General features: G+C 39.5%; 1 protein-coding gene across 1 annotated transcript in view; it reads left to right on the top strand.

The window, feature by feature from the left end:
- The window catches only part of lonp2 (lon peptidase 2, peroxisomal), a 72,292-nt gene that overhangs the window by 7,275 nt on the left and 40,197 nt on the right, over window positions 1-24,820 (top strand). Inside the window, exons 4-9 of the mRNA XM_059992908.1 lie at window positions 1,042-1,164; window positions 2,261-2,448; window positions 4,778-4,872; window positions 11,480-11,738; window positions 15,727-15,868; window positions 17,027-17,177. Of these exons, the coding sequence (XP_059848891.1) occupies window positions 1,042-1,164; window positions 2,261-2,448; window positions 4,778-4,872; window positions 11,480-11,738; window positions 15,727-15,868; window positions 17,027-17,177 (958 nt within the window). The remainder of the gene's footprint in view (window positions 1-1,041; window positions 1,165-2,260; window positions 2,449-4,777; window positions 4,873-11,479; window positions 11,739-15,726; window positions 15,869-17,026; window positions 17,178-24,820) is intronic.

Genomic DNA, 24,820 nt, shown 5'->3' with positions numbered 1-24,820 from the left:
TCCAGGTGAGGTGACACTTCTCCTGCAAGTTTGTTGGAGTCATCTACTTTATCCGGTGCTCCCGATGTGGCCTTGCGTATATCAGTGAGACTTGATTATAAATTGGGAGACTGCTTTGTCGAGCACCTTCACTCTATCCACCTCAATATATGGGATCTCCCAGTGGCCACCCATTTCAATTCTACTTCCCATTCCCATTCCCACATGTCATTCATCGCCTCCTCTAGTGCTGCGATGAGGCCATGTTCAGGTTGGAGGAGCAGCACCTTATATTCCATCTGGGTAGCCTCCAACCTGATGGTATGAACAACAATTTCTCAAACTTCTGGTAATTGCATCACCCACCCCACCCCCTTCACCATTCCCCATTCCTGTTTTCCCCCTCTCACCTTATCTCCTTAACCTGCTCATTGTCTCCTCCTGGTGCTCCTCCCCCTTCCTTCAGTGGTCTTCTGTCCTCTCCTATCAGATTCCCCCTTTTCAGGTCTTGGCCTGAAACGTCGACTGTTTACTTGTTTCCACAGATGCTGCCTGGCCTCCTGAGTTCCTCCAGCATTTGGTGTGTGTTGCAGTCAGTAGAGAGATTGAGTTTAGGTTTGGTCCGAGTTCTGGAGCAAGAGCTGGCTGCGAGAGATCATTGGGAAAGTGGTGATAGTTGTTGAGATGTTATATTTAACTGTTGAGGGTTAGGGATCTTTAGTTGAGTAGCCACAGGGAGGTGTGGTGGTGAAGTTTGGGAAATAGATGCGGAAAAATAAAATAAGTAATTATTTTATAAATAATTCCTCTGAATTATTGGTTTAAAATGCATGGCATCAGATACTTTACGTAACTGCAAGCAGAGAGCAGTATTACCAATACTGAATTTAATCTTTAAATATTGGAGAGGTTGCTTTTTATTGCAAAACCTGGTTGTATTATAATTTTGCAATAAAGGGTATGCATTTTATTTACATATTGCATATGGAAAATTGTAGTTGGGGATCTACAGATATAACTCGGACCAATTCAGTAATACCTAGTTTGTGCTTTGATACAAAGGTACTGGATGCTGTTGGATTAGAAGAAAGATTTAAGAAGACCATTCCATTGCTTGTTCGGCAAATTGAAGGACTAAAATTACTTCAAAAAGCTCATAAATCAAAGCCAAGTGATGAAAAGAAGGTAGGTGTGATTTATTGTACCGCAATGACATCATCATCAGTTATTTAATCCATTAAAGTTTGATGCAGCGGACTGCAAAATCATAAGTTACACTTTTTTATGATCTATTAACTGCTGGCTGAAGGCTGTTCAAAGGTCTTTTCAGTGTTGAACTTCACAAGAAAGTTGCTGCTTCCAGAGGAAATCCACATGGTCACTGGGGGAATGTACAATCTCCTTGCAGTCAGCACCAGAAATTGAACCCTGTATGCCCTTCTATGGCCAAATGTTGGGTTTTTACATTTGTTATGATGCATAGGAAAGATTTGTTATGTAAAGAGAATAATATAAATTCATAGTGGAATTATATATTTTTTACCTCTAATTTTTATTGCAACACCAACAAATTACATTCAATACGTCGCCGATTACATTTTGACTGTTCAACCTAGCCACCCCCAACCCTCATCACCATTTAACCCCCTCATCCTTAACCCCCTCTCCACCTCTCTCCCCTCCACCAACCAACTGAATAGTAGTGCATACACAGACAGAGCATTCCTATTTTAACAGAAGATCTTTTAAGTTAGATATCAAATTTGTCCACATTAAGGTGTGTTTGGTCGTGCATCATTTACTCTTGCTGATGATAATTCCAGGTAAGAAATGTCCAAAAAGCTCCGAAGACAGTGAGTACTTGAAATATCACGAGGAGGTTTCCAATGCTGGACTATAATCATCTTAGCTGCAGTCAGGCCTGCCAGCCAGACTTTGCGTATTTTTTCCGTAAGGGAGAGGTGGGAGTTAACATTTAGAAAATGTACGGCGGGCTCCATTGGTAATTGTACCCCCGTTAGTTCTGTAAGAGAACTGATACCCTTCCCCCACAAACCAAAAACTCCTGGATATTCCCATACAACATGTATGGAGGGGAATAAATAGTTAACTCAAGTCCTGATGGAGAGTCTTGGTAAGAAACATTGACTGCTGATTTCCCTCCTTAGATGCTTCCTGACCTTCTGAATTCCACTGACATTTTTGTGTGATAATCAGTTAAGTGTAGTAACCAATGTTAGAGTCCCTGCTGTACTTATCAAGAATTTTTTGTATTTGTTAGATTGTGACCATCCGACCTATTAGAAAAAACAATCAAATTCCAGGACGACAATTGCATTTAGAGGCACTTGAGCAGGAAGATGATGATGATGACGATGATGGTGATGATATTGTTATACTGGAGAAGAAGATTAAAAGTATAAATATGCCTGAACAAGCAATGAAAGTTTGCATTAAGGAGATCAAAAGGTATATAATCTTCTTTGAGCAGTAATATACATCATTCTTTTAGCAGTATTGAAAGCTTGATGAGCTAGGTACAATTTTTTTTAATGGATTTTTTTGAAGTAGTCATTTGGTTTGATTCTAATTTATGCAATAAGAAAGCATTTGAGATTTTGGATGAATCTTAGATAACCGGTACTGTTCCAAAATATACTCTATGTCCTAGAAAGAATAAATATGGTAATGTTTCCTAGTGTCCTTGCTCTGCCTCTGTAAAAATCAGCCAAATTAAGTCATTTAGCTCACTTTGTACTTGCTTTGCTACTCATTATTATTACCATTGATCTGCCTTACTTTCACTAATCTGCTCTATTCTGATTCTGTTTTGTTTCCAAAACTATGTTGATCTCCATTTTGAATATACACAGTGATTATGCATTCACTGTCTTTGTGGTAGAGAATCCCAAAAAAGAAAATATTCATCTCCTTTCCAGGTGGCGCACTTAGTTTTTTTGAGACAAAACCCTGATCGCAGTCTACCCAGCTGGAGACAGGATCATTTTAGTATTTGCTTGCAAATTTCATGTTATGATCAGAGCAGCTTTTATTGTTCTAAACCCAATTCAATGAAAGCCCTGTCTAGTGAGTGTTGCCTGCAGGAATATCGCATCATCCTTGAAATATAGATTCTGTGTAGTCTGAAGATCTTATTTAACAGCAGTAAGGTTGCTGTACTTGTGCTGCAGTCCATTTATTATAAATGCTAATGTACCATCTGCCTTTCTAATTTCTTTATGATCTTGCATGTTAATTTATAAAAGGAGTTGCAACAAGGACACAAAGATCCATTGGATTCCTACATAACTTTATATTTCTGTACTTGAAAATGCCAAATGTTACATTCCTGCACACTCAATTAACTTGTCCTGCTAATTAAAAGCTATTAATAGGTCTGTCAAATGTGATTTTTTTTTTTTCCTCTTTTTTTAATAATCTTGTTTTATATTGGATCAGGTTTTTTGCTGTGATATGCCTGGCTCTACCAGCAGATATTTCTGAGCATAAGCTGAAACATAGTCTTTCTCTCAACAAGGCACCTCTGCCAGAGGATGAGTGGATTCCTTCTCCAGAGCAGTGCAGCTTTTGCAGATGTCCCAGTGTTCAAGCTGAGAGATCTGTCAGTTGCAGCCCGGTGCAGATACTGCTGTCCCATCAAATGAATGAGGGAAATGGTTAGCTTCATGTGTTCATGTTCTTACCCGTGTGTATGTCTTTCAGCACTTAGTCCTGAATGGTTTTAAATGTCTATAAGTGTCACACATTCATAAACTTCACAATTTGACAGCTGGTATATCTGTGGTTGGGCCCACTGCTACCACATGAGCTCTATAATGGAACACTTCCCTAAACTAGATCACGTGCTGGAGGAAACAATGTAGTGCAAGGGCAGGAGATTGTGGGGCATTAAAAAAAATTGCCCCATTATTAATTTTCTTATTGCTCTGCTACTATGCATCAAATGATAGATTCTAGCATTTTCTGAGCATGTAGCTCCAGAATATTTCCTTGTTCCTTATGTTTTCATTCTCTTTTGTTTAATATTCTTATTTTAAAATCTAGGGAATTCATAGAAAATTTGTCTATTACCTGCTTAACATGTTAAATTTAAGTTATTCATGAGTTTTATCAACTTGACTACCTGTATGTAAACATATCTCAAGGTTGTATAATTTGTACATTCTTTGAAAATAATTACACTTTGAAACTGATCTCTTAATTTCATGAATATTACTTTCTGTCAATAAATGAAATTGATCCAAATAGCAAAGAGTACTTTGTTAATATTTAATACCATTTGTGGTTTAAGAAGTTCACTCTCGAGCTCGGTATAAAATCAGCCATATTACATTCATTCTCACACAAAAATTTCTTTGACAAATTTCTTTAGTCTTGTATAATATTAGATAAAATCTGTCATATAGTTCCATAACACATACTCTAGTGAATAATAATGTACATTCAAACATAACAATTGGCAATGATAGAAAAAATTCTAGAATTCCAATTTGGAACACTTTAATTAGTAAATCAACAGGAATCTGACTCAGCAACACTACTGTTACAAATTAATTTTATCAACCTAAAGATCTGGGCATAATGTCATAGTGATTTTGTAAGTCTTCTAGATTTCATTTTCAATGAAATCTTTCAAAAGCACTATTATTCCTGCAAATAAATGTGACCTCCAGCTCAGTTGATAAAGGAAGTGTAAAAAAAATTCTTTCAAAGAACTGCCTTAAAACTCTACAAACCACGTTGCCTAATTTTTTTTAATGGGTTTTGTCATTTACAGGTTAAAAAAGATGCCTCAGTCAATGCCAGAGTTTGCCTTGACCCGAAATTATCTGGAACTAATGGTGGAACTGCCATGGGACAAAAGCACAACAGGTAAGAAATTATTACTGCAATCAGGAAATGAAAAAGCAATATGAATACCGTAGTTTCCGGTCAATTGGGCCATCGATTAATCAGGGCAGCTGCTTATTTGGGACAACTCTTAAGGAACAAAAGCTAATCAAGAAAACAGCTGGGATTCCCTTTGTTTATTTGGAAAGCTATGCCACTTAACTGGGACAGGATACTGTTGCTGAACAATTGCTAACTAGCGGTAGTCACGTGAACTTGTGTGGCCGTTAGAAACTACGCTGTGTTCAGAGCGAACGGATTTTAAATAATGTAATTTGCCTATGCTTGTGTTGAAAAAGCCGTGACTTTTTGTCACTGATAGTTGGTGAAAGTAAGACGAAAGAAAATTTAGAATTGTTTAGTTCACTGTGGTTTCAAGCCTTTAGGCAAGGGGATGCCTGAAACAGTCAGGAGTAAAAGTGAGATGATTTCACTACTTAAACAAGTTGGGAACTACGAAGAATTTGAAGGTATTGACAATCATCTTGAATGCTACAATGAAAAGGAAGATTTTGAGGATGCGATCATTGAAAGCATTGTATGAAGTCCATTATCTGCACTATGTGTCTACACCTATTTTGGTGATTTATAGTTAATGGGGGGAAAAAAGCAGCAGTGTGTTGGTTGTCTGACATATCCAATGATAACCATGAAACTTGTGTGGGAGAGTTTGAAAAATGGAAAAGCCATTGTACTGGGACAGGTCCACTCTCATTCTTGGAAATCTGGGTCCAGTGGTTCAAGTAGTCGTCACAAACTGGGATCTTCCTTGGTTGCAGTGGATAACCAGGGCTACTTCTGTGCCTTATCATGCCCTTTTCTCTCCATGAAGATTTGCAGAACTGCTTTGACTGTTGAATCTCATTTGATCTCATCTGCCGAAGCTGACTTCACCTGTTTGACCAAGGTACAAGGCCTGCTAGGTACACTTACAGTGGAATGGAAAAGTTTGGGCACCCTGGTCAAAATTTCTGTTACTGTGAATAGTTAAGTGAGTAGAAGATGAACTGATCTCCAAAAGTCATAAAGTTAAAGATGAAACATTCTTTTCAACATTTTAAGCAAGGTTAGTGTATTATTTTTTTTTGTACAATTTTAGAGTGGAAAAAAGGGAAGGAGCACCATGCAAAAATTTGGGCACGCCAAGAAATTTGAGCTCTCAAATAAAAGTCTCAGACCTTAATTAGCTTGTTAGTGCTATGGCTTGTTCACAGTCATCATTAGGAAAGGCCAGGTGATGCAAATTTCAAAGCTTTATAAATACCCTGACTCCTCAAAGCTTGTCCCAACAATCAGCAGCCATGGGCTCCTCTAAGCAGCTGCCTAGCACTCTGAAAATTAAAATAAATGGTGCCCACAAAGCAGGAGAAGGCTATAAGAAGATAGCAAAGTGTTTTCAGGTAGCTGTTTCCTCAGTTTGTAATGTAACTAAGAAATGGCAGTAAACAGGAACGATGGAGGTCAAGTTGAGGTCTGGAAGACCAAGAAAACTTTCCAAGAGAACTGCTCATAGGATTGCTAGAAAGGCAAATCAAAACCCCTGTTTGACTGCAAAAGACCTTCAGGAAGATTTAGCAGACTCTGGAGTGGTGGTTCACTGTTCTCTTGTGCAGCGACACCTGTACAAATATGACCTTCATGGAAGAGTCATCAGAAGAAAATCTTTCCTGCATCCTCACCACAAAATTCAGCGTAAGAAGTTTGCAAAGGAACATCTAAACAAGCCTGATGTATTTTGGAAACAAGTCCTGTGGACTGATGAAGATAAAATAGAACTTTTTGGCTGCAATGAGCAAAGGTATGTTTGGAGAAAAAAGGGTGCAGAATTTCATGAAAAGAACACCTCTCCAACTGTTAAGCATGTGGGGGTGGATCTATCATGCTTTGGGCTTGTGTTGTAGCCAGTGGCACAGGGAACATTTCACTGTTAGAGGTAAGAATGAATTCAATTAAATACCAGCAAATTCTGGAAGCAAACATCACACTTGTCTGTATAAAAAAAAGCTGAAGATGAAAAGAGGATGGTGTCTGCAACAGGATAATGATCCTAACCACACCACAAAATCCACAGTGGACTACCTCAAGAGGCGCAAGCTGAATGTTTTGCCATGGCCCTCACAGTCCCTTACCTAAAAATCATTGAAGATTTGTGGAAGGACCTCAAGAGCAGTGCATGCAAGATGGCCAAAGAATCTCACAGAACTAGAAGCCTTTTACAAAGAAGCATGGGCAAAAATCCCCAATCGAGAATTGAAAGACTCCTAGCTGGCTACAGAAAGTGTTTACAAGCTGTGATACTTGATAAAGGGGGTGGTAGTAAGTACTGACCATGCAGGGTGCCCAAACTTCTGCTTTGGGCCCTTTTTATGTTATTTTGAAACTCTAAAACATGGAAATAAAAAGTAATCTTGCTTAAAATACTAAAGAAATGTGTCATTTTTAACTTTATGGCTTTTGAAAATCAGATCATTTTTTACTCGCTTAGCTATTCATAGTAACAGAAATTTTGACTGGGGTGCCCAAACTTTTGCGTGGCACTGTACCTGGCTTAGCTGTGCATTTTTTTTTCTGACCTCTGAACAAAATATATTTGTGAAAGTTGTTAAAACCAGAGTGTGTTTGTTACCTAGCGATGGCACATACTAAATAAAAGTTGAGAGGATCAGAGAATGAAGTGGAATTTTTTAACATCTGTATTTTCTACTGATTTTAATATTTGTTCAATTTCCTGTAATTATTCTAGTTCATTCTGTAGGAACCCTTTATAAGGGTGTGACAATGGTGTACATTCCTTCTTTCATTACTGTGTCTCAGATTTCTGCAACATTGTCTAGTTAGTTTATCCTGCATTAGGGAATCATCCTTCATGTTGTACAAATTTGCCTGAAATGGTCTTTAACCAAAGCACTGGAGTAGGAACGCATACAGCTGTGGAATATTTTTATTATTCCTCATGCTTATATATCTTCTCAAGTTCTGCATGCACTCATTGAAAAGTGGAAATCATTAGATAAGGGCTATGGTGGCAATGTTTCTTCTTACTCTTTTGAAAACTTGTTTTGTTTTCTTCTGAATTCTGATTGCCTTCTGGCATTATCTATTTCAATGTTTAGTTCAGTGCCACGTATGTGGAATCTCCTAGTCTGGTATTAGTTAGTAAGAGAAATTGAATGATGGTGCTTGTGATAAGGTGAACTAAGGTAAGAAATAAGAATGGATTATAAATTGTCATGGGTAATTGCTGTGTTGACCTGAGGGTGCAGTGGGGATTACATTCCTTCAAAACTGTCCATATTGTAATTTTGTTTTTGTTACATGAAACCGAGTTGTGTATTTTTTATGTGGTAAATTTTGTGTTTTATTTTGTAGCTCAGATTCTTTGGGTAATTATGAATTTATCAATTTTGTGACTTTTTGTTATCAGAAAGGCCAAGCAGAATCTATGAAAAAGATTAAACCATCACAAGAGTAAGAAGTTGGGGTGAGGGGAGAGAGAAGTACAAGACGGCAGGTGAATCTGGGAGGAGTGAAGTAAAGAGAAGCCATGTGGCATAAGATGGCGGTGGAGACATCTTCCTAAGAAGGATACGTGACTGTGGTAGCAGGTCTGAGTGAGCGAAGAGTTGGAGGGAATCGGAGATCACGGGGGTGGTGGGGGGAGGTTGTGCAGTGAGAGTATTGCCTTGTGCTGTTGAAAAAGATGAGAATGAAGTTTTAGGATAGACATTTGTGCTGGTTTTAGAATGCGGAACCACATGAAAATGTCATAATTGGTTTTGTTAAAATACAATGTAGGCCTTAAAAAGTCAATCAAAATGTCTTCAGCATTCTCTAGCTTCTTCTCTCCTCTTGTGTATTGGGAAGTACTTCTTTTTAGCGTTTCACTCAGGGAATTTGTTGCCCTTTTAAGACATGATGAGTGTGCTGTGTAGTCTTTATGAAATGCAGTCAGAATCAAGTGGGAGCAGTTAGAATATAATGGGCTGGTAAATCCAGCATGCTCTTATTATAAGACACTTTTTATGTGCCCATGCAAAGCCATTAATGAAGGAACATTTATGGCTTATAGATGAAAGTGTACAGGGGTTTGTAGTCCCTGCAGAGAATTTAAAATGAACTGTTAGAATATTATTAATGTAATAAAAGGGAGAATTGCATAAATGATAGGCATGATTAGTTCTCTGCACTTTGTAGGAAATTAAGTAGATTTTGTTATGTGTGTATGGAGCCAGGAATCACATTCTGCGCCTGCAAAAATTTCATTTTGGGATGTGTATGTTGAGTGGAATGAGGTCAGGAGTCCTAAGGGTGTTTTTTCTGAATATCATCAGTCTAACTGTAGAGCTCTATTAACCATTTTCGTAGGCACTGGAATTGTGATTGATGGGTGTAAGTGGGATGTCTTCACGTTGTTCTGTCGGAAAGGTTACAGAGATTGAGCAGTTTGGTTGCTGGCCAGATGGGGTTGGGTGGTGTTGCTTGAAACAGTGATCAGTGGTGCAGGTTGGGAAATTGATTGATGATGATGCTTGTGAACATCTGGAAGAAATGCCTGGCATTAGATAAGTCACTTAAAAAATACTCTTTGCCATTTCCATTAAAACTATAAATAGGTGGATTTAATTAAACCTGTTCCAGTCAGCTGTTTATTCACTTTTATTTCAGTTTGGCTCAATCTCAATCCACCTGCTGCCCTGTCCTTCCTATTGTACTATATTTCAATTCATTCAAATAGCTTTGGTTACAAAGCAAAATTAATTGTGTGTTCATGGACTGCATCTCTGAATAAGTGGTGAAACACATGTCTCACTTGGGATCTGCCTACACTGATCAGTGTGTGTGCGGGAACGTCTTCCTTCTGTCACGTTTCAAGGCAAGTGTCTAGACTCCTGTTACTGCCCTGGCTTGAAAGAAGCAAACCATGTGGAAGTTGAACCTTCTGGTTTTGTGCTTTATCTCCTAATGATACTGGCAAAATTGTAAAATCTGTACTTGTGATCTCTAATTTTGGCCTTTACAGTGTAGGATCATCACCAGAACGTGTTCATTCAGAGTTGCTCTTTTGAGAAATCTTCAATAGCACTATTTTTCATTGCCAAATTTCCAACTTCCCTTAGCAACAGCATTCTGCCAGAGGAACTCAGTGGGTCAAGCACCATCTGTAGGAGGAAAGGGATTGTCGACATTTCAGGTCAAGATTCTGCATGCATACCCACTGGGTTCTTCCAGCAGACTGTTACTTGCTTCAGACTCCAGCATCTGCTGTCTTTTGTGTTTCCAGTTTTCCCTGCCTGCTTGATCTTTTCTTCCCTCTCAATCTTTCCTTTATTCTGCACATTTTCCCTTGTTCTTTTAGGGTCTTGACCTGAAGTGTCAACAATTCCTTTTCTTGCACACATCTTGCCCATACAGAGTTTCTCCAGCAGTTTGATTTTGCTTCAAGTTCCACCACACATAGTATCTTGTCTCCATTGGTACTCTTTTGATGCATTGTAGTCTTATTGCAGTAACCAACATTCCAAGTCATTCAGATTTGAAATGGTTAAACTTTCACAAAGCCTGTTGTAAAAATTACTTGCAATTTAAGCACTACCTTTTGAATGAGGATTTGGTATGAATAAGGGGAAAAACTACTGATTGCGGTTGTTGGCCTCATGGAGCGCTCTGCATATATTCATGCAGGCTCTGCAATTCACACTAGATAAATGTGATTGCATGCAAATTTGCTGGTGTAATTTATTAAATGGCAGCATCTGTTGATGGGTAACAAGATGATATGAAATACTGTGTATTGGAAGTCTGTATTTGTGCAATGGGCTGAAAAGCAGCAACCATTTGTTGTTTTACATTATACTAGGTATGGATGACCAGCTAGCAATAATTTCCATTGGCTGATTTCAAAATGTCCACATTTTTGTTACTGGCTTTTGAAGAGAATTATTATAAATATATTTCCAAACACATCATTCATATTTGTTGGTAGATTTTTGTCAAGTGAAATTGTTTTATTGATGCTCCTAATTGTTGACTGCCGTTAATTCCTTTGCCTTCTAATTTGGAAGCTGTAGTATTTTTGATAATCATCTTGTACAAGCTGTTACTCCTGTTGTGGTAATCTTCTTACCAAATTTAATTTGGGTTTAGATCTCATTAATAAATTCTTTTCAAAATGTTAAACATGATGTAAGTAAACAGGTCATGAAAAGCAAAAAAAAATTATATTTACAAATCTCAATTAAAAAGCATAATAAATGGCAAATGCTGGAAGTAGATTATATGAAGGCCATAGCCCTTCAGAGGATGTCAGGAAAAATATAATCCATCATTACCAGACTTGTTCAGATCATGTACAACACATGATCTTTGTCACATATTTTCTTTTTGGTGCAGTAAGTAAAGCCATTTCCACAAAACAAGAGAAGATGCATTCAGTGTTTGGTGATTTAATATGTCACGTCACCCTCATCCTAAGTTTAAGTGCAACTGAGACATGTATATCAGCTATATTAAAAATAATTCTACGAGGCAGGCTGCTCTGATGGAATTAAAAGGAATATTACTGAGTATATTAATTGTCATTGGTTTCCAGATCACCTGGACCTTTGTGCTGCAAGAGTTCTACTTGACAGTGACCATTATGCAATGCAGAAGCTCAAACAAAGGGTGTTGGAGTATCTTGCTGTTAGACAACTTAAAAACAATTTGAAAGGACCCATCCTGTGCTTTGTGGGACCTCCAGGTGTGGGTAAGACCAGCGTGGGCAGATCCATAGCAAAGACCCTTGGCAGAGAGTTTTACAGGATAGCGTTAGGTGGAGTATGTGATCAGTCTGACATTCGTGGTCACAGGTAATGCACAATTACTAATATATAAAAATGCATTTATATAAAAGTAATGTTTTGTAACATTGTATTTCTGTAAACTTGATATTATCAACAACCAGTCATTCACTTGCTCCCTTTTACACATTTGGGTCTCTTTTGTTTTAAATTGTCTTATACAATTGTCCCCCAAAAAATTTTAGGAAGGTAGGTAAACAGTTTTTCCCTCTCCCCACATCCTGAAATAGTTGATCCCATAATAGGTTATAGCTATGTGTAACTAATATTATTCGTATGTTCATTAGAACTTTAGAGCATGGTAAGAAAGGCCAATGGTGTCCTTAAGTGTATTAGTACTTCGCTATTTACTTGGAGACAATAGTAATCACTAATGGTTCACACTTACCTTCTAGTATTACATTGTACAGACCTAGAAATGTTTCACTATTGTTCTGAGCACAACTGAACCTACAAAAGATCCAAAAAAGTAAGAGGCGGTTGAGGTGACCAATTTTAATAAACTCGTGGGCTCCTCAAGACCTGTTGTAATCCTGTACTTGAGATGTCTCTACAGCCATCTTCCAAATTGCTGCATTTGTTTCAGATCTTTAATATGTATGCTGTTTCTTGTCTACATTTTTCTCACTTATAAAATTTTTGTCAGCTTATGAATACTTAAGTGAAATTATTATAGATTCCTAGTCACACAATATGAAATGAGGCTCTTTGGCCATCAAATCTAAGACTATAAGGTCATACAGCCCAGTAAGTCTGCTCTACCGTTTAATCTCGACAGATTTATTTTCCTTCTCAACCCCATTCTCCTGCCAGATTATGCTTCTGCAAATGAAATCCTCTATCCAATAATCTTTCCAAATGGGTTGCCCATCACTGATGTAAGGATCACTGGTTGATAATTCCCAGGATTAACCCTTTTGCCGCTCTTGAACAAAGGAATAGCGTTTGCCATCCCCAAACCTTGTCCAGTAAGCATGCAAAGATCATCGCCAAATGTGCATCAATCTCTTCCCTTGGTTCTTCTAGTATCCTGGATAATATCCCATCTAGCCCAGGCGACTTGGCTATCATAATATTTTTCAAAAGCTCCAACACATCCTGTTTCTTAACCTTGACATATTCCAATCTATTAGCCCACTCTATATGGACCTCATTCGTCAAAGCCCCTCGCACTAGTGAATACTAAAGCAATTCATTATTAAAAATTCATTATGGACTTCTACTTCCTCTGACTCCAGGCACGTTTCCTCTTTTATCCTTGATCAGTCCTCCCCTCACTCTAGGGATTCCCCTGTTTTTCATATACATGTAGAATGCCTTAATCCTGCTGTACACCAACCACTAAAGTACCCATTTACACCAATCCCACATTAATTGCATTCTATTCTTTCCACATCCCATTGCCTCCCTACAGATACTATCACCCAACTGGAGGCAATTTGCAGCAGTCAATTAACCTATTGGCTTGGATGTCTTTAGACTGTGGGAATAAACCTGGAGGAACCGCATGTCATCAGCTCTGCAAATCTCACCTCTAAAGTAACTTCCTAGAGTGGAGAATAAAAGGTGTTCCACTTTTGGGATTCACTTCTGTTTTTGTTTGTCCCATGCAAATGTTTTTCAAGTTTGCCGGCAAAACTAAGGTGAATGAGACTGTGAGTACAAAGAGGGTGTTAATAAGCAGTCTTTTATTTTGAGACTAATGAATTCAATTGGAGCAAGAATAATTTGAACCAAGTCACTGACCTGGGTAGAATTAATTTAAATGTTTAAATTTTCAATCAGCAAAACAAGTGATTCCAAAACCTTTGTACTTAAACTGAGAACTTTCCAGAGTTCAATCCTCTCCAGCTAAGGTATTTGAACTACTTTGTTAAAAAATTACAGATTTAGTCTAGAAGACTTTGAATACCATTTCAAATCCATTTAACACTCAAATGAATTTTCACTTGCCATCTTGTTACTTGCAATGATAGAAACCTAAATATGTCATGAAATTAGGATTAAGCACATAACTGCAAGAATCTGTTCATTCAATTAAATGGCTGTTGCCTTTCCACAGGAAAAATCTGTTGACGCTTGTTTTCAGTTGATCTTGCTCCCATTGCCATTTGCAGGAATTACAGATTTCTAACTCCCTCTCTGTGAGGAAAATTATTCCTTCATTTCATACTATAATGTGCTAGTTTTTAGTTTTAATACTTTTTTCAGGATCTCTTCCTTGTTCTGGATTTTGCCACAGGAACAATTAGTTTATTTTTTTGCTAGCCATGTTTACTATTTTGATTTTGATTCAGGCACTCCTCAGTCACCTCAATTTACTGCAAACAAAGTTTGTGCAGATCTTTGTAATCTAACCTGTTAAAAATCAGATATTCTGTGAATCCATACCGATCCAGAGTGAATAATCTCAAATTTCCCCATATTAGAGTGCATACTTTTGCCTGGGAGTTAAATCTATCTATAATTTCCTTTTCTATTAAGAGTATAACATCTCTAACATTAACAGCTTTAAGTTGACTATGTGTTCATGTTTTTGTCTCTTCTTTTGGTCTGGCTTGTGAACAGTTTTATATTGTGCAAGGTAAAAATCTCCAAACGTTGACTGTACTTCTTCCTATAGATGCTGCCTGGCCTGCTGCATTCCACCAGCATTTCTGTGTGTAATTGAAATCAATGTGATCATGTATATCTGTGGCTTTTATTAGCAACAGCTTTCATTTACATGGTACAAAGCAAAGTTCTCTGATGTGCTTCACAGAATTATTAAACTAAACTGAGTTACGTAAGTGCATTCTGGTGCATACACTTGAATAAGCAGTTAGTTTGAGCACCATGTTAAAGGAGAAAAGATATATAGGTATTGGGAGAGAATTCCACTCTCTAAGCAATTGACACAATGTCCCGCCAATGGTAGAAAATTTAATATCAGAGATATACAAGCAGGCAAATTGGAGGAGAACAGAACTAGCATTGTAATGATGCTACAATGATGGGAAGGGTTAAACTCAATTTGAAAATGTGGCTGAGAATATTAAAATTGTGACTTCCCTGAAACAGTAGCTTACACTGGTGAGCAAATATGAGTGATAGGTGCAAATTAGGAGTAGAGTAATATAATTTCTAATAATGTAGTATGAAAGATGTGAAGTTGGTTTGAAATTATTGGAATAGCTGAAATGAAACATGATCAGCAAAATTAAGAATGGGGGCAGGAGATTGTCATTACTGTGAGGAGGTTTGTGGGAAATCGCTTGGAAAAGTAACTACTACATACACATGAGTTCTTTTGAAACACAGGCAACTGCATATGTTGTAATGTGGAACAAAAAACAAACAGTTGGAGGAAGCAGGTTCTTGTACTGAAACATTGACCATCCCTTGACTCCAAAGATGCTTTCTGACATGCTAAGTTACTCCAGCAATCTGCATTTTGCGTGTGTTTGTTCAAATTTGTTTTGTCACCATATTCTGAACCGATTTTCTCCTAGACCAACTCTGGTTGCAAACAGTTTCACATGAACAAAGCATCTTTTAAAACGACTTTCTCAAAAGCTTAAGTAAATCTGACCTAATAGTTAAGTACATGTACATTTTGTTTGTTATTTTCAGTCACTAAGATTCTTTGGGAAAGATGATGGATCTTCTTTTGCAGTTCTACTGTCAAAGTCCATGAATTGCATACAAGAAGAGGAGAGCACAAGTGCATGCAGGAGTTTCAATTTGGATTTTAGAGTGATGTTATTGTCTCTCCAGACTGGTTTTAGTTTAGTCGGCATTGCTGCTGTTTGGGCTAACCTTGCAAGGATTTTAGGCTTTCATCCTTCTTGGTTGATGTTGGCACCAAGATACTTGAACTGTTTGGCAGTCCCTAATTCTTGACCACTGACTGATTTTTGTCATGATTAGCTCTTCATTTTCTATATAAAAATATATATAACTATATACTTTTAAACTGCTTCCTAATTTCTAAAATACTTTGTGTTTTTTCTTTCAGGAGAACGTACGTGGGTAGTATGCCTGGCAGAATTGTCAATGGCTTAAGAACTGTTGGTGTGAATAACCCAGTGTTCCTACTGGATGAAATAGATAAATTAGGGAAAAGTCTACAAGGAGACCCTGCGGCAGCTCTTTTGGAGGTACAAAACAGAATATTTCAATGTTTAAATTCACGGTGGGGTTGAATTGGGAAACTAGTGGGATTTGCCCCATTGCTCTCTATTGAACAGTGTAGTTAATAATTTTTAAAAAACTGGTAAATAAGTTTTTTCATGATTTTTTTTCTTGACAGGAGGAAACAAAGTTCCAATGAATTTTTGATCAAAAGTGTTCTTATTTTGTCTCAAACTATATTCTTAGTGATGGCTGATTAGGGTTTGAAAAGATTGTATTATCGTGGGATCATGGTGTATAACCAAGGGGAAAGTTTCCAGTTCACCTAGTCCTTTATTTGTCCAGCACAGAAATTTTACCATTGCAATTCTTCTGTGCTTGAATAAAAAACCCTAGTTTAATGGGATCAAAGAAGGCATGAAGAGAGATTAGTGATAAGGCATCGTAACAGATTTAAGTATCCCAAAACATTTATATTTTAATCCTCATGGGGCCTGTTTTAAAAAAAAGAGCAAATTAAGAGACATATACTTTAGTCTAATAGTTTAAAAATACCCCACTAGTTATTTAGCTCTCAACTACACTACTTAGACAATTACTTAAACTATTAATTCCATTTGGGTCTCCATCATAGACATTTCTCCTTAACTGCTCCAGTCTATTATTTGGAAATATTACATATCGTTGAAAGTTCTCTGTAACCACATGGGTTTCCTCTGGGTGCTCAGGTTTCTTCCCACAGTCCACATTGTAAAATGTCCCATGGTTCAGCTAGGGTTAAATTGGTTTGCTGGGCAGTGCAACTCGAAGAGCTGGAAGTGCCTATTCCATGCTGCATCTCAATAAGAGTGTTTTCTATATATTCTCAGTTCTGAGAAACTGAGCATTTTATATGAGATATATCGACAACTCTGTGCTTTGAGAATGAGTACAAAGTTCATTTGATGGTTTAGTGTTTGTTATTGGGGATCTATTAGATTCCCTGCAAGGAAGTGCAATAAATCCCCTATAATTGAAGTATCAGTGAGACCCTAAAAGTAGGATTTTAGGAGCAATAGCATCATAAAAAGTTTCATAATGTTTTTGGTCTTCTTGCACTGTACATCTTTTATATTAGATGTCAATATTATATTCTTCCTGGTTGTATTTTAATAGAATAATTTGATTTCCTCATTTATTTTCAGGTGTTGGATCCTGAGCAGAATCATAGTTTCACTGACCACTATTTGAATGTCCCCTTTGACCTATCCCAAGTACTTTTCATAGCTACTGCCAACACTACTGCTACCATCCCTCCAGCTTTACTTGATAGAATGGAACTCATCCAAGTGCCAGGTAAACACATGACAGTTACATGTTACAAGTTTTAAAGCCAGAGTTGATAACTTTTTATAGGGATTGGTGGTGCATTGCCAATAGGGCCTGGGCAGTGAGGAATTAATTTGAAACATGATGACCATTGATTTCTACCAATTAAAATGATTAGATATGCTACCAACCACAATGTACATCATGAGAAATTAATTATGTAGAGAGGCTGAGGATGCGAAGGTATTGTCAAGGGAGTCAGAGGAGTATTTACACAACTGCTGGAATTTATCTCAAGATCTGAATCAATATGCTACCACCATCACCAACTTTATTGAGACCAGCGCAAATAAGTTCAAAATAAATTTTATTATCAAAGTACATATACGTCACCATATACACGCCTGGGATTCACTTTCCTTTGGACATACTCAACAAATCTATAGACTAGTAACTGCTGTATAACAGGGTCAGTGAAAGACTGCCCAGCCAGGGCATTCAAACAGAGTGATAACAAACTGTGCAAATGGTATTTATTGTTTCTCATTTATATTTAGATTTTTTAGATTAGATTATGAGGACACTCAGTCCTCATTTATTGTCATTTAGAAATGCATGCATGCATTAAGAAATGGACAAAGTTCCTTCGGAGTGATATCACAAAATGAAAGGACAAACCAAGACTCACGCTGACAAAACCACATAATTATAGCATATAGTTACAGCAGTGCAAAACAATACCGTAATTCGATAGACACAGACCATGGACGTGGTTTAGAAAGTCTCAATTCCTGATCGACTCCAATCATCTCGGTATCAGGCAGCAAACGGGAGAAACTCTCCCTGCCATAAACTTCCAGGCACTGACAATGTCTCAGAAGCACCCGATGACAGCAGACTCTGAGTCCGTCCGAAAACTTTGAGCCTCCAACCAGCCCCTCCGATACAGCCTCCCGAGCGCCATCCTCTGTCGAGCACCTTCGACCTTGTCCCGGCCGCTGAAACAAGCAAAGTTGAGGTCTCAGAGGCCTTCTCCTCCGGAGATTCCAGACCGCACAGTGGCAGCGAAGCGGGCATTTCAGAAGTTTCTCCAGATGTTCCTCCACGCTCTCATGTCTGCCTTCATGAGAACGAGATGAAGAGTCCTTGAAAGTGAGTCCATTGGTTGTGGGAACGTTTCAATGATAGAGTAGGGAAGTTATCCCCTTTTGTTCAAGAGCCTGGTGGTTGAGGGGTAGTATCTTAGTGGTGAGAGTCCTGAGGCTCTTGTACCTTCTACCTGATGACAACAGCAAGAAGAGAGCATGACCTGGGTGGTGGGAATCCCTGTTGATGGATGCTGCATTCCTGCAACAGTATTTCATGTAGATGTGCTGAATGGTTGGGAGGGGTTTACCTATGATGTACTGGACTGAATCCACTACTTGTAGTATTTTCTGTTCAAGGGCATTGGTGTTTCCATACCAGGCAGTGATGCAGCTTGTCAGTATACTCTCCACCACACATCAACAGAAGTTTGTCAAAGTTTTAAACTCTGAATTGCCTCAAACTCTTAAGGAAATAGAAGCGCTGTCGTACTTTCTTTACAATTGTACTTCTGTGCTGGGCCCAGGACAGGTCCTCTGAAATAGTAACACCTAGGAATTTAAGGTTGCTAACCCTCTCTGTCTCTGATCCTTCAGTGAGGACTGGCGCTTTGACCTCTGGTTTCCCTCTTCGGAAGTCTACAATCAGTTCCTAGGTCCTTCTAACACTGAGTGAGAGTTTATTGTTATGACACCACTGAGGCAGATTTTCAATCTCTCTCCTGTATGCTGATTCATTGCCACCTTTGATTTGGCCTACAACAGTGGTGTTGTCAGCAAACTTGAATATGGCATTGGAGCTGTGCTCAGCCACACAGTCTTGAGATTAAAGTGAGCTGAGCAGAGCAAGGAGCTAGGCACACAGCCTTGTGGTGCACTATGTCGGTGGGGGTTGTGGAGATGTTGTTGCCAGTCTGAACTAACTGTGGTCTGCAAGTGAGGAAATCCAGGATCCAATTGCCCAAGGAGGTATTGAGACCGAGGTCTTGGAGCTTGTTGATTAGTTCTGAGGATATGATGTTATGGATTAAGTGTGTGCCTTTGAGAATTTACTGAGTGTTCCCAAACCAAAAGCCCAGAAATAACCAGGATGTTTGCAGTCTTCTTAGGGCTAGATCTGTGCAATTTAAGACCAGATATCCAGAAGCCTGTAAGAAGTCCAGCTACGACCTACAGAAGGCCATTGTTAGAGCTAAAAGGCAATTTTATGCGAAATTTGGAGAGACAGTCAGTTGCCCGACAACTGTAGTAGGATGTGCATGCTATTACTACTTATGAGACTAACCTAACTACATAATTGGCAGTGATGCTTCACTCCCCAATGAACTCAGTGTGTTTTATGCACACTTTAAAAGGGAGCATAACATTACACCTGTGTGAATTCCCACAGAATTAGGTGACCTTGTGATCAATATCCTGGAGGATAATGTCAGAACATCCTTTCAAACGGTGAACCTTTGCAAAATCTCAGGCCCTGACAGTATACCTGGCTAGGTACAGAAAATCAGGGCCAACTAACTATTCAAAGACAATCTACAGCTTGTCACTACTACAGTGGGAGGTTCTCATCTACATCATAAGGGTGTCAACTATACCAGTTCCCAAAAAGAGCAGGGCGAGCTGCCTTAACGACTATCGCCCAGTGAAATTCAAATCAAGAGTAATGCTTTGAGAGATTTTTCGTGGTTTGATTTAACTCTTCCCTGAGCACAGAACTGGACTCGTTGCACTTTGCCTACTGCCATAACAGGTCTACATGGACTTGTGTTCACTGGCTCCACTTTGCCTTGGAGCACCTCGACAACAGCAAAATATGTGCTGGGCTGCTGTTTATTAATTACGCTTTGATGTTCAATATCATATTCCCATCGGTATTAATTGCCGAGCTTCTAAACCTGGGCTTCTGCACCTCCCTCACAACTGGATCATTCTCCTTATCAGGAGACCACAGACAGTGCAGATGGTAAAATCACCGTGCTAGCGACACAGGCACACCTCAATGATACACGCTTGGCCCACTGCTCTGCTTTCTCTACACTCATAATGTATGGCTAGGCACAGCTCACATGCCATTTATAAATTCACCATATTGGTAGAATTTTGGATGGCGATGTGGAGGCTACAGAACTAGTGTCACAACAACCTTGACCTTCTGTAGGTCATAGCTGGACTTCTTGCAGGTTCCTTTTTATCTGGTCTTAAATGCCACAGATCTAGCCCCAAGCAGAATGTGAATATCCTGGTTATTTCTGGGCTTTTGCTTTGGGGAAAACTCAAGTACATTTTCACAAGCACACACTTATCCATACCATCATACCCTCAAAACTAATCAATAAGCTCCAAAATCTTGGCCTCCGTACCTCCTTGTGCAATTGGATCACAGATTTCATCACTTGTAGACCCCAGTTCGGATTGGCAACAGCATCTCCACCAAGATCTCCATTCACACAGGTGTACCACAAGGCAGTGTGTTTAGCTCCCTGCTCTACTCACTTTAGTGTGCCATTAAACACAGTGATTCCTTCCCCGTCTTCAATCCTCAAACTGCCTTTCTAAAGTTATGCTCAACGCACATTCCTTCAGTCTGTTGCAACAATATATTTAATTGTGTAATCAACCTTGTCATTCGATCATCTAGCAACTGTCAATTTTCTGCCAAAAACTTCCATCTTTGAATATGACCAACTATTCTTTGCTCCAATCATTTGTTCCATCTCAAAGCTGTCCAATTTCCACCCTAACCACCTGCTCAACTCCCTTCCTTATCTACCCTGCTTCCTCTGTGATCTTTGTAGCTATGGGAGCTCACAAGGAACAAGCCCATTGGCCATGCCATTTTGGAGGTCATGTACAGCAGAATATGTAAAGCTCTTCAATTCAACAGTTGCTGCATTTGTCCAAAATCTCCTCTTGTTTTTCTCTATCCTAAAGAAAGATTCCCTCAGAGTCTCCAGTAAATCTAGGCAGTTCCATGGATTGATGACCTGCATCTACCAATCAGAATCAGGTGTACAATCCTGATTGAGTACGTGTCTTCAGGCTCCTGTACCACCTCCCTGATGGTGGTAACTAAAAGAGGGCATCTCCTGGATAGTGAAGGTCCTTAATGATGATGCTGCCTTCTTGAGGCATTGCTTTTCAAGATATCCTCGATGGTAGGAAGGGATGTGTCCATGATAGAACTGGCAGAGTCTATACCCTCTGTAGCTCCTTTAAAATCTTGCACATTGGAGCCTCTATATCAAACTGTGACACAACTAGTCAGAATACTCTCTATGGTACATCTGTAGAAATTAGCAAGACTCTTTAGTGACATACCAAATCTTCCCAAACTCCTGATGAAATAGAGTAGCTGGTGCACCTTTGTCACGATGGCATCAGTGTGTTAGGCTTAAGGTTGATACTCCAAGATGTTGGCACTAACAATCAGTTCCTTGTTCTTACTGATATTTTCTGGTAGCAATGCAGAGCTAGGCATGAAAATTACTTTAAGGCACAAAAATTACATAGTGCATAGATGAACAATGAGGTAGTGTTCATGGACCATTCAGAAATCTGACAGCAGAGAGGAACAAGCTCTTAAAATGTTGAGTTTGAGTCTTTGGGCTTCTGCATGTACCTCTGCCCTAGTGGTAGTAACGCTCCAGATGGTGAGGGTCCATAATGATGGATGCTACTTAATTACTAGCTAAGTGTGCCAAAGAACTTTTTATGACTTGAGTTCTGTCCTTGATAAAGGGCATTCTTGCATATTTAGATCTAAGTTATCTTTGACATCTCCTGCTCTGGTAGGCCTGAAGTGTAGGTTTTTCCCTGCACCGTCATGTGCATTGAATGGCAATCTTTCAATTTCTTTAACATTTGCCTGTGTTACGACATCGAGTTGCTGGCTCGACGCTAAGGCCTGAAGTGTGTCTTACTCTATTTTCAGCTGCAGTGATTGCTTGTGAATCCCAATATCCCAAGTTCTATTTATCATACACTCCAGAATATAATAAATTGCGCTGAATATTTCCCACACAAAATGCTGGAGGAAATCATCAGGTCAGACAGCATCTGTGGAAGTTAATAGACAGGCATTGTTTTGGGCCAAGACCCTTCATCAGGGTTGGAAAGGAAAAGGGAAGGAGCCAGGATAAAAAGGTGTGAGGAGGGAAGAGTACAAGCTGGAAGGTGATAGGTGAAGCCACATGGGCGGGGGGTGGGGGTGGGCTGGATTATGTCAGAAACTGGTAGGTGGAAAAGGTAAAGTGCTGAAGAAGGAAGAATCAGATAGAATAGGAGAGTGGCCCATGGGGAAAATAAGGAGGAGCACTAAGGGGAGTTTATAGGCAGGTGAGAAGTGATGAGGTAAGGGGAGGGGGGGGGGGCAAAGTGGGAAAATTGAAGAAGAGGAAAGGGGGAGGAGAGAAAATTACCAGAAGTTGGAGAAATTAATGTTCATCCTGTCAGGTTGGAGGCTACCCAGAATATGCGGTGGTGTTTCTCCAACTTGAGAGTGGCATTAGAGGAGGCCATGAACCAACAAATGGGAATTAGGATTGGAATTATAATGGTTCAACAAGATTCTTTCTTCTCCACCCCTTTGCCTTTTCCACCTATCATTTCCCAGCTTCTAACCTCATCCCACCCACCTAGCTTCATCTATCACCTTCTAGCTTGTACTCCTTCCTGCCCCCTCACTACCTTATTCTGGCTTCTCTCCCCACCTTCCACCTTTTCTATCCTGATGCAGGGTCTAGGCCCAAAATGTTGACTGTTCATTCATCTCCATTGATGATGCTGGACCTGCTAAGTTTCTCCAACACCAGATTCTCAGCCGCTGCAGAATAGACAATAGACAATAGATGCAGAAGTAGACCATTCGGCCCCTCCAGTCTGCACTGCCATTCTGAGATCATGGCTGATCATTCACTATCAATACCCAGTCCCTGCCTTGTCCCCATATCCCTTGATTCCCCTATCCATCAGATATCTATCCAGCTCCTTCTTGAAAGCATCCAGAGAATTGGCCTCCACCGTCTTCCGAGGCAGTGCATTCCACACCTCCACAACTCTCTGGGAGAAGAAGCTCTTCCTCAACTCTGTTTTAAATAACTGACCTCTTATTCTCAATCCATGCCCTCTGGTACTGGACTCTCCCAACATCTGGAACATATTTCCTGCCTCAATCCTATCAAATCCTTTAATTATCTTAAACGTTTCAATCAGATCCCCTCTCAATCTCCTCAATTCCAGCGTGTACAAGCTCAATCTCTCCAATCTCTCTGCGTAAGACAGCCCTGCCATCCCAGGAATCAACCTAGTGAATCTACGCTGCACTTCCTCAATTGCCAGAATGTCCTTCCTTAAACCTGGAGACCAAAACTGTACACAATATTCCAGGTGTGGTCTCACCAGGGCCCTGTACAAATGCAAAAGAACATCCTTGCTCTTGTATTCAATTCCCCTTGTAACAAAGGCCAACATTCCATTTGCCCTCTTCACTGCCTGTTGCACTTGCTCATTCACCTTCATTGACTGGTGAACTAGGACTCCTAGGTCTCTTTGCATTTCTCCCTTACCTAACTCGACACCGTTCAGACAATACTCTGCCCTCTTGTTCCTGCTTCCAAAGTGGATAACTTCACATTTATTCACATTGAATGACATCTGCCAAGTATCTGCCCACTCACTCAGCCTATCCAAGTCTCCCTGTATTCTCCTAACGTCCTCTTCGCATGTCACACTGCCACCCAGTTTAGTATCGTCAGCAAACTTGCTGATATAGTTTTCAATGCCCTCATCTAAATCATTGACATAAATCGTAAAGAGCTGTGGTCCCAATACGGAGCCCTGTGGTACCCCACTAGTCACCTCCAGCCAGTCTGAGAAACACCCATTCACTGCTACCCTTTGCTTTCTATCTGCCAACCAGTTTTCTATCCATGTTGAAACCCTGCCCCCAATGCCATGAGCTCTGATTTTACTCACCAATCTCCTATGTGGCACCTTATAGAATGCCTTCTGAAAATCTAGGTACACAACATCTACTGGCTTACCCTCATCTAACATCCTTGTTACACCCTCAAAAAAACTCCAACAGATTAGTCAAGCATGATTTGCCCTTGGTAAATCCATGCTGGCTCGGCCTAATCCTATTTCTGCCATCTAGATGTGCCACTATTTCGTCCTTAATAATGGACTCAAGCATCTTCCCCACGACTGACGTTAGGCCGTGTTTGGATTATTATAGTACTGTGCAGAGTTTTGGTCAACTGTTATAGGAAAGATGCTCTCCAGAAAGAGTGCAGAGAAGATTTATCAGAATGTTGCCTGGATTTGGGGGCCCGAGTTCACAAAGAGTAATTGCATAGACTAGGACTTTGTTGCCTGGAAAGTAGGAGCTTGAGGTGGACCTGATGGAAGTATATAAAGGGGAGAAGTAGGTTGAAAGCAAGAGGATGTAGGCTTAAGATTAGAGGTGAGAGATTTAAAAGGGACATAAGGGGTAGCTTCGCGCAAAGCATGGTGCGTATTTGGAATAAATTGCAAGAGATGGTGATTGAGCGTTGGGGGGAGCACGAGCAACCAATAAAAACTACC

This window comes from Hypanus sabinus, chromosome 17 (genome assembly GCF_030144855.1).
Source record: "Hypanus sabinus isolate sHypSab1 chromosome 17, sHypSab1.hap1, whole genome shotgun sequence".
Classification (NCBI taxonomy): domain Eukaryota; kingdom Metazoa; phylum Chordata; class Chondrichthyes; order Myliobatiformes; family Dasyatidae; genus Hypanus; species Hypanus sabinus.
The sequence above is the reverse complement of the archived record's forward strand: the minus strand, read 5'-3'. Positions and strand labels throughout refer to the sequence as shown.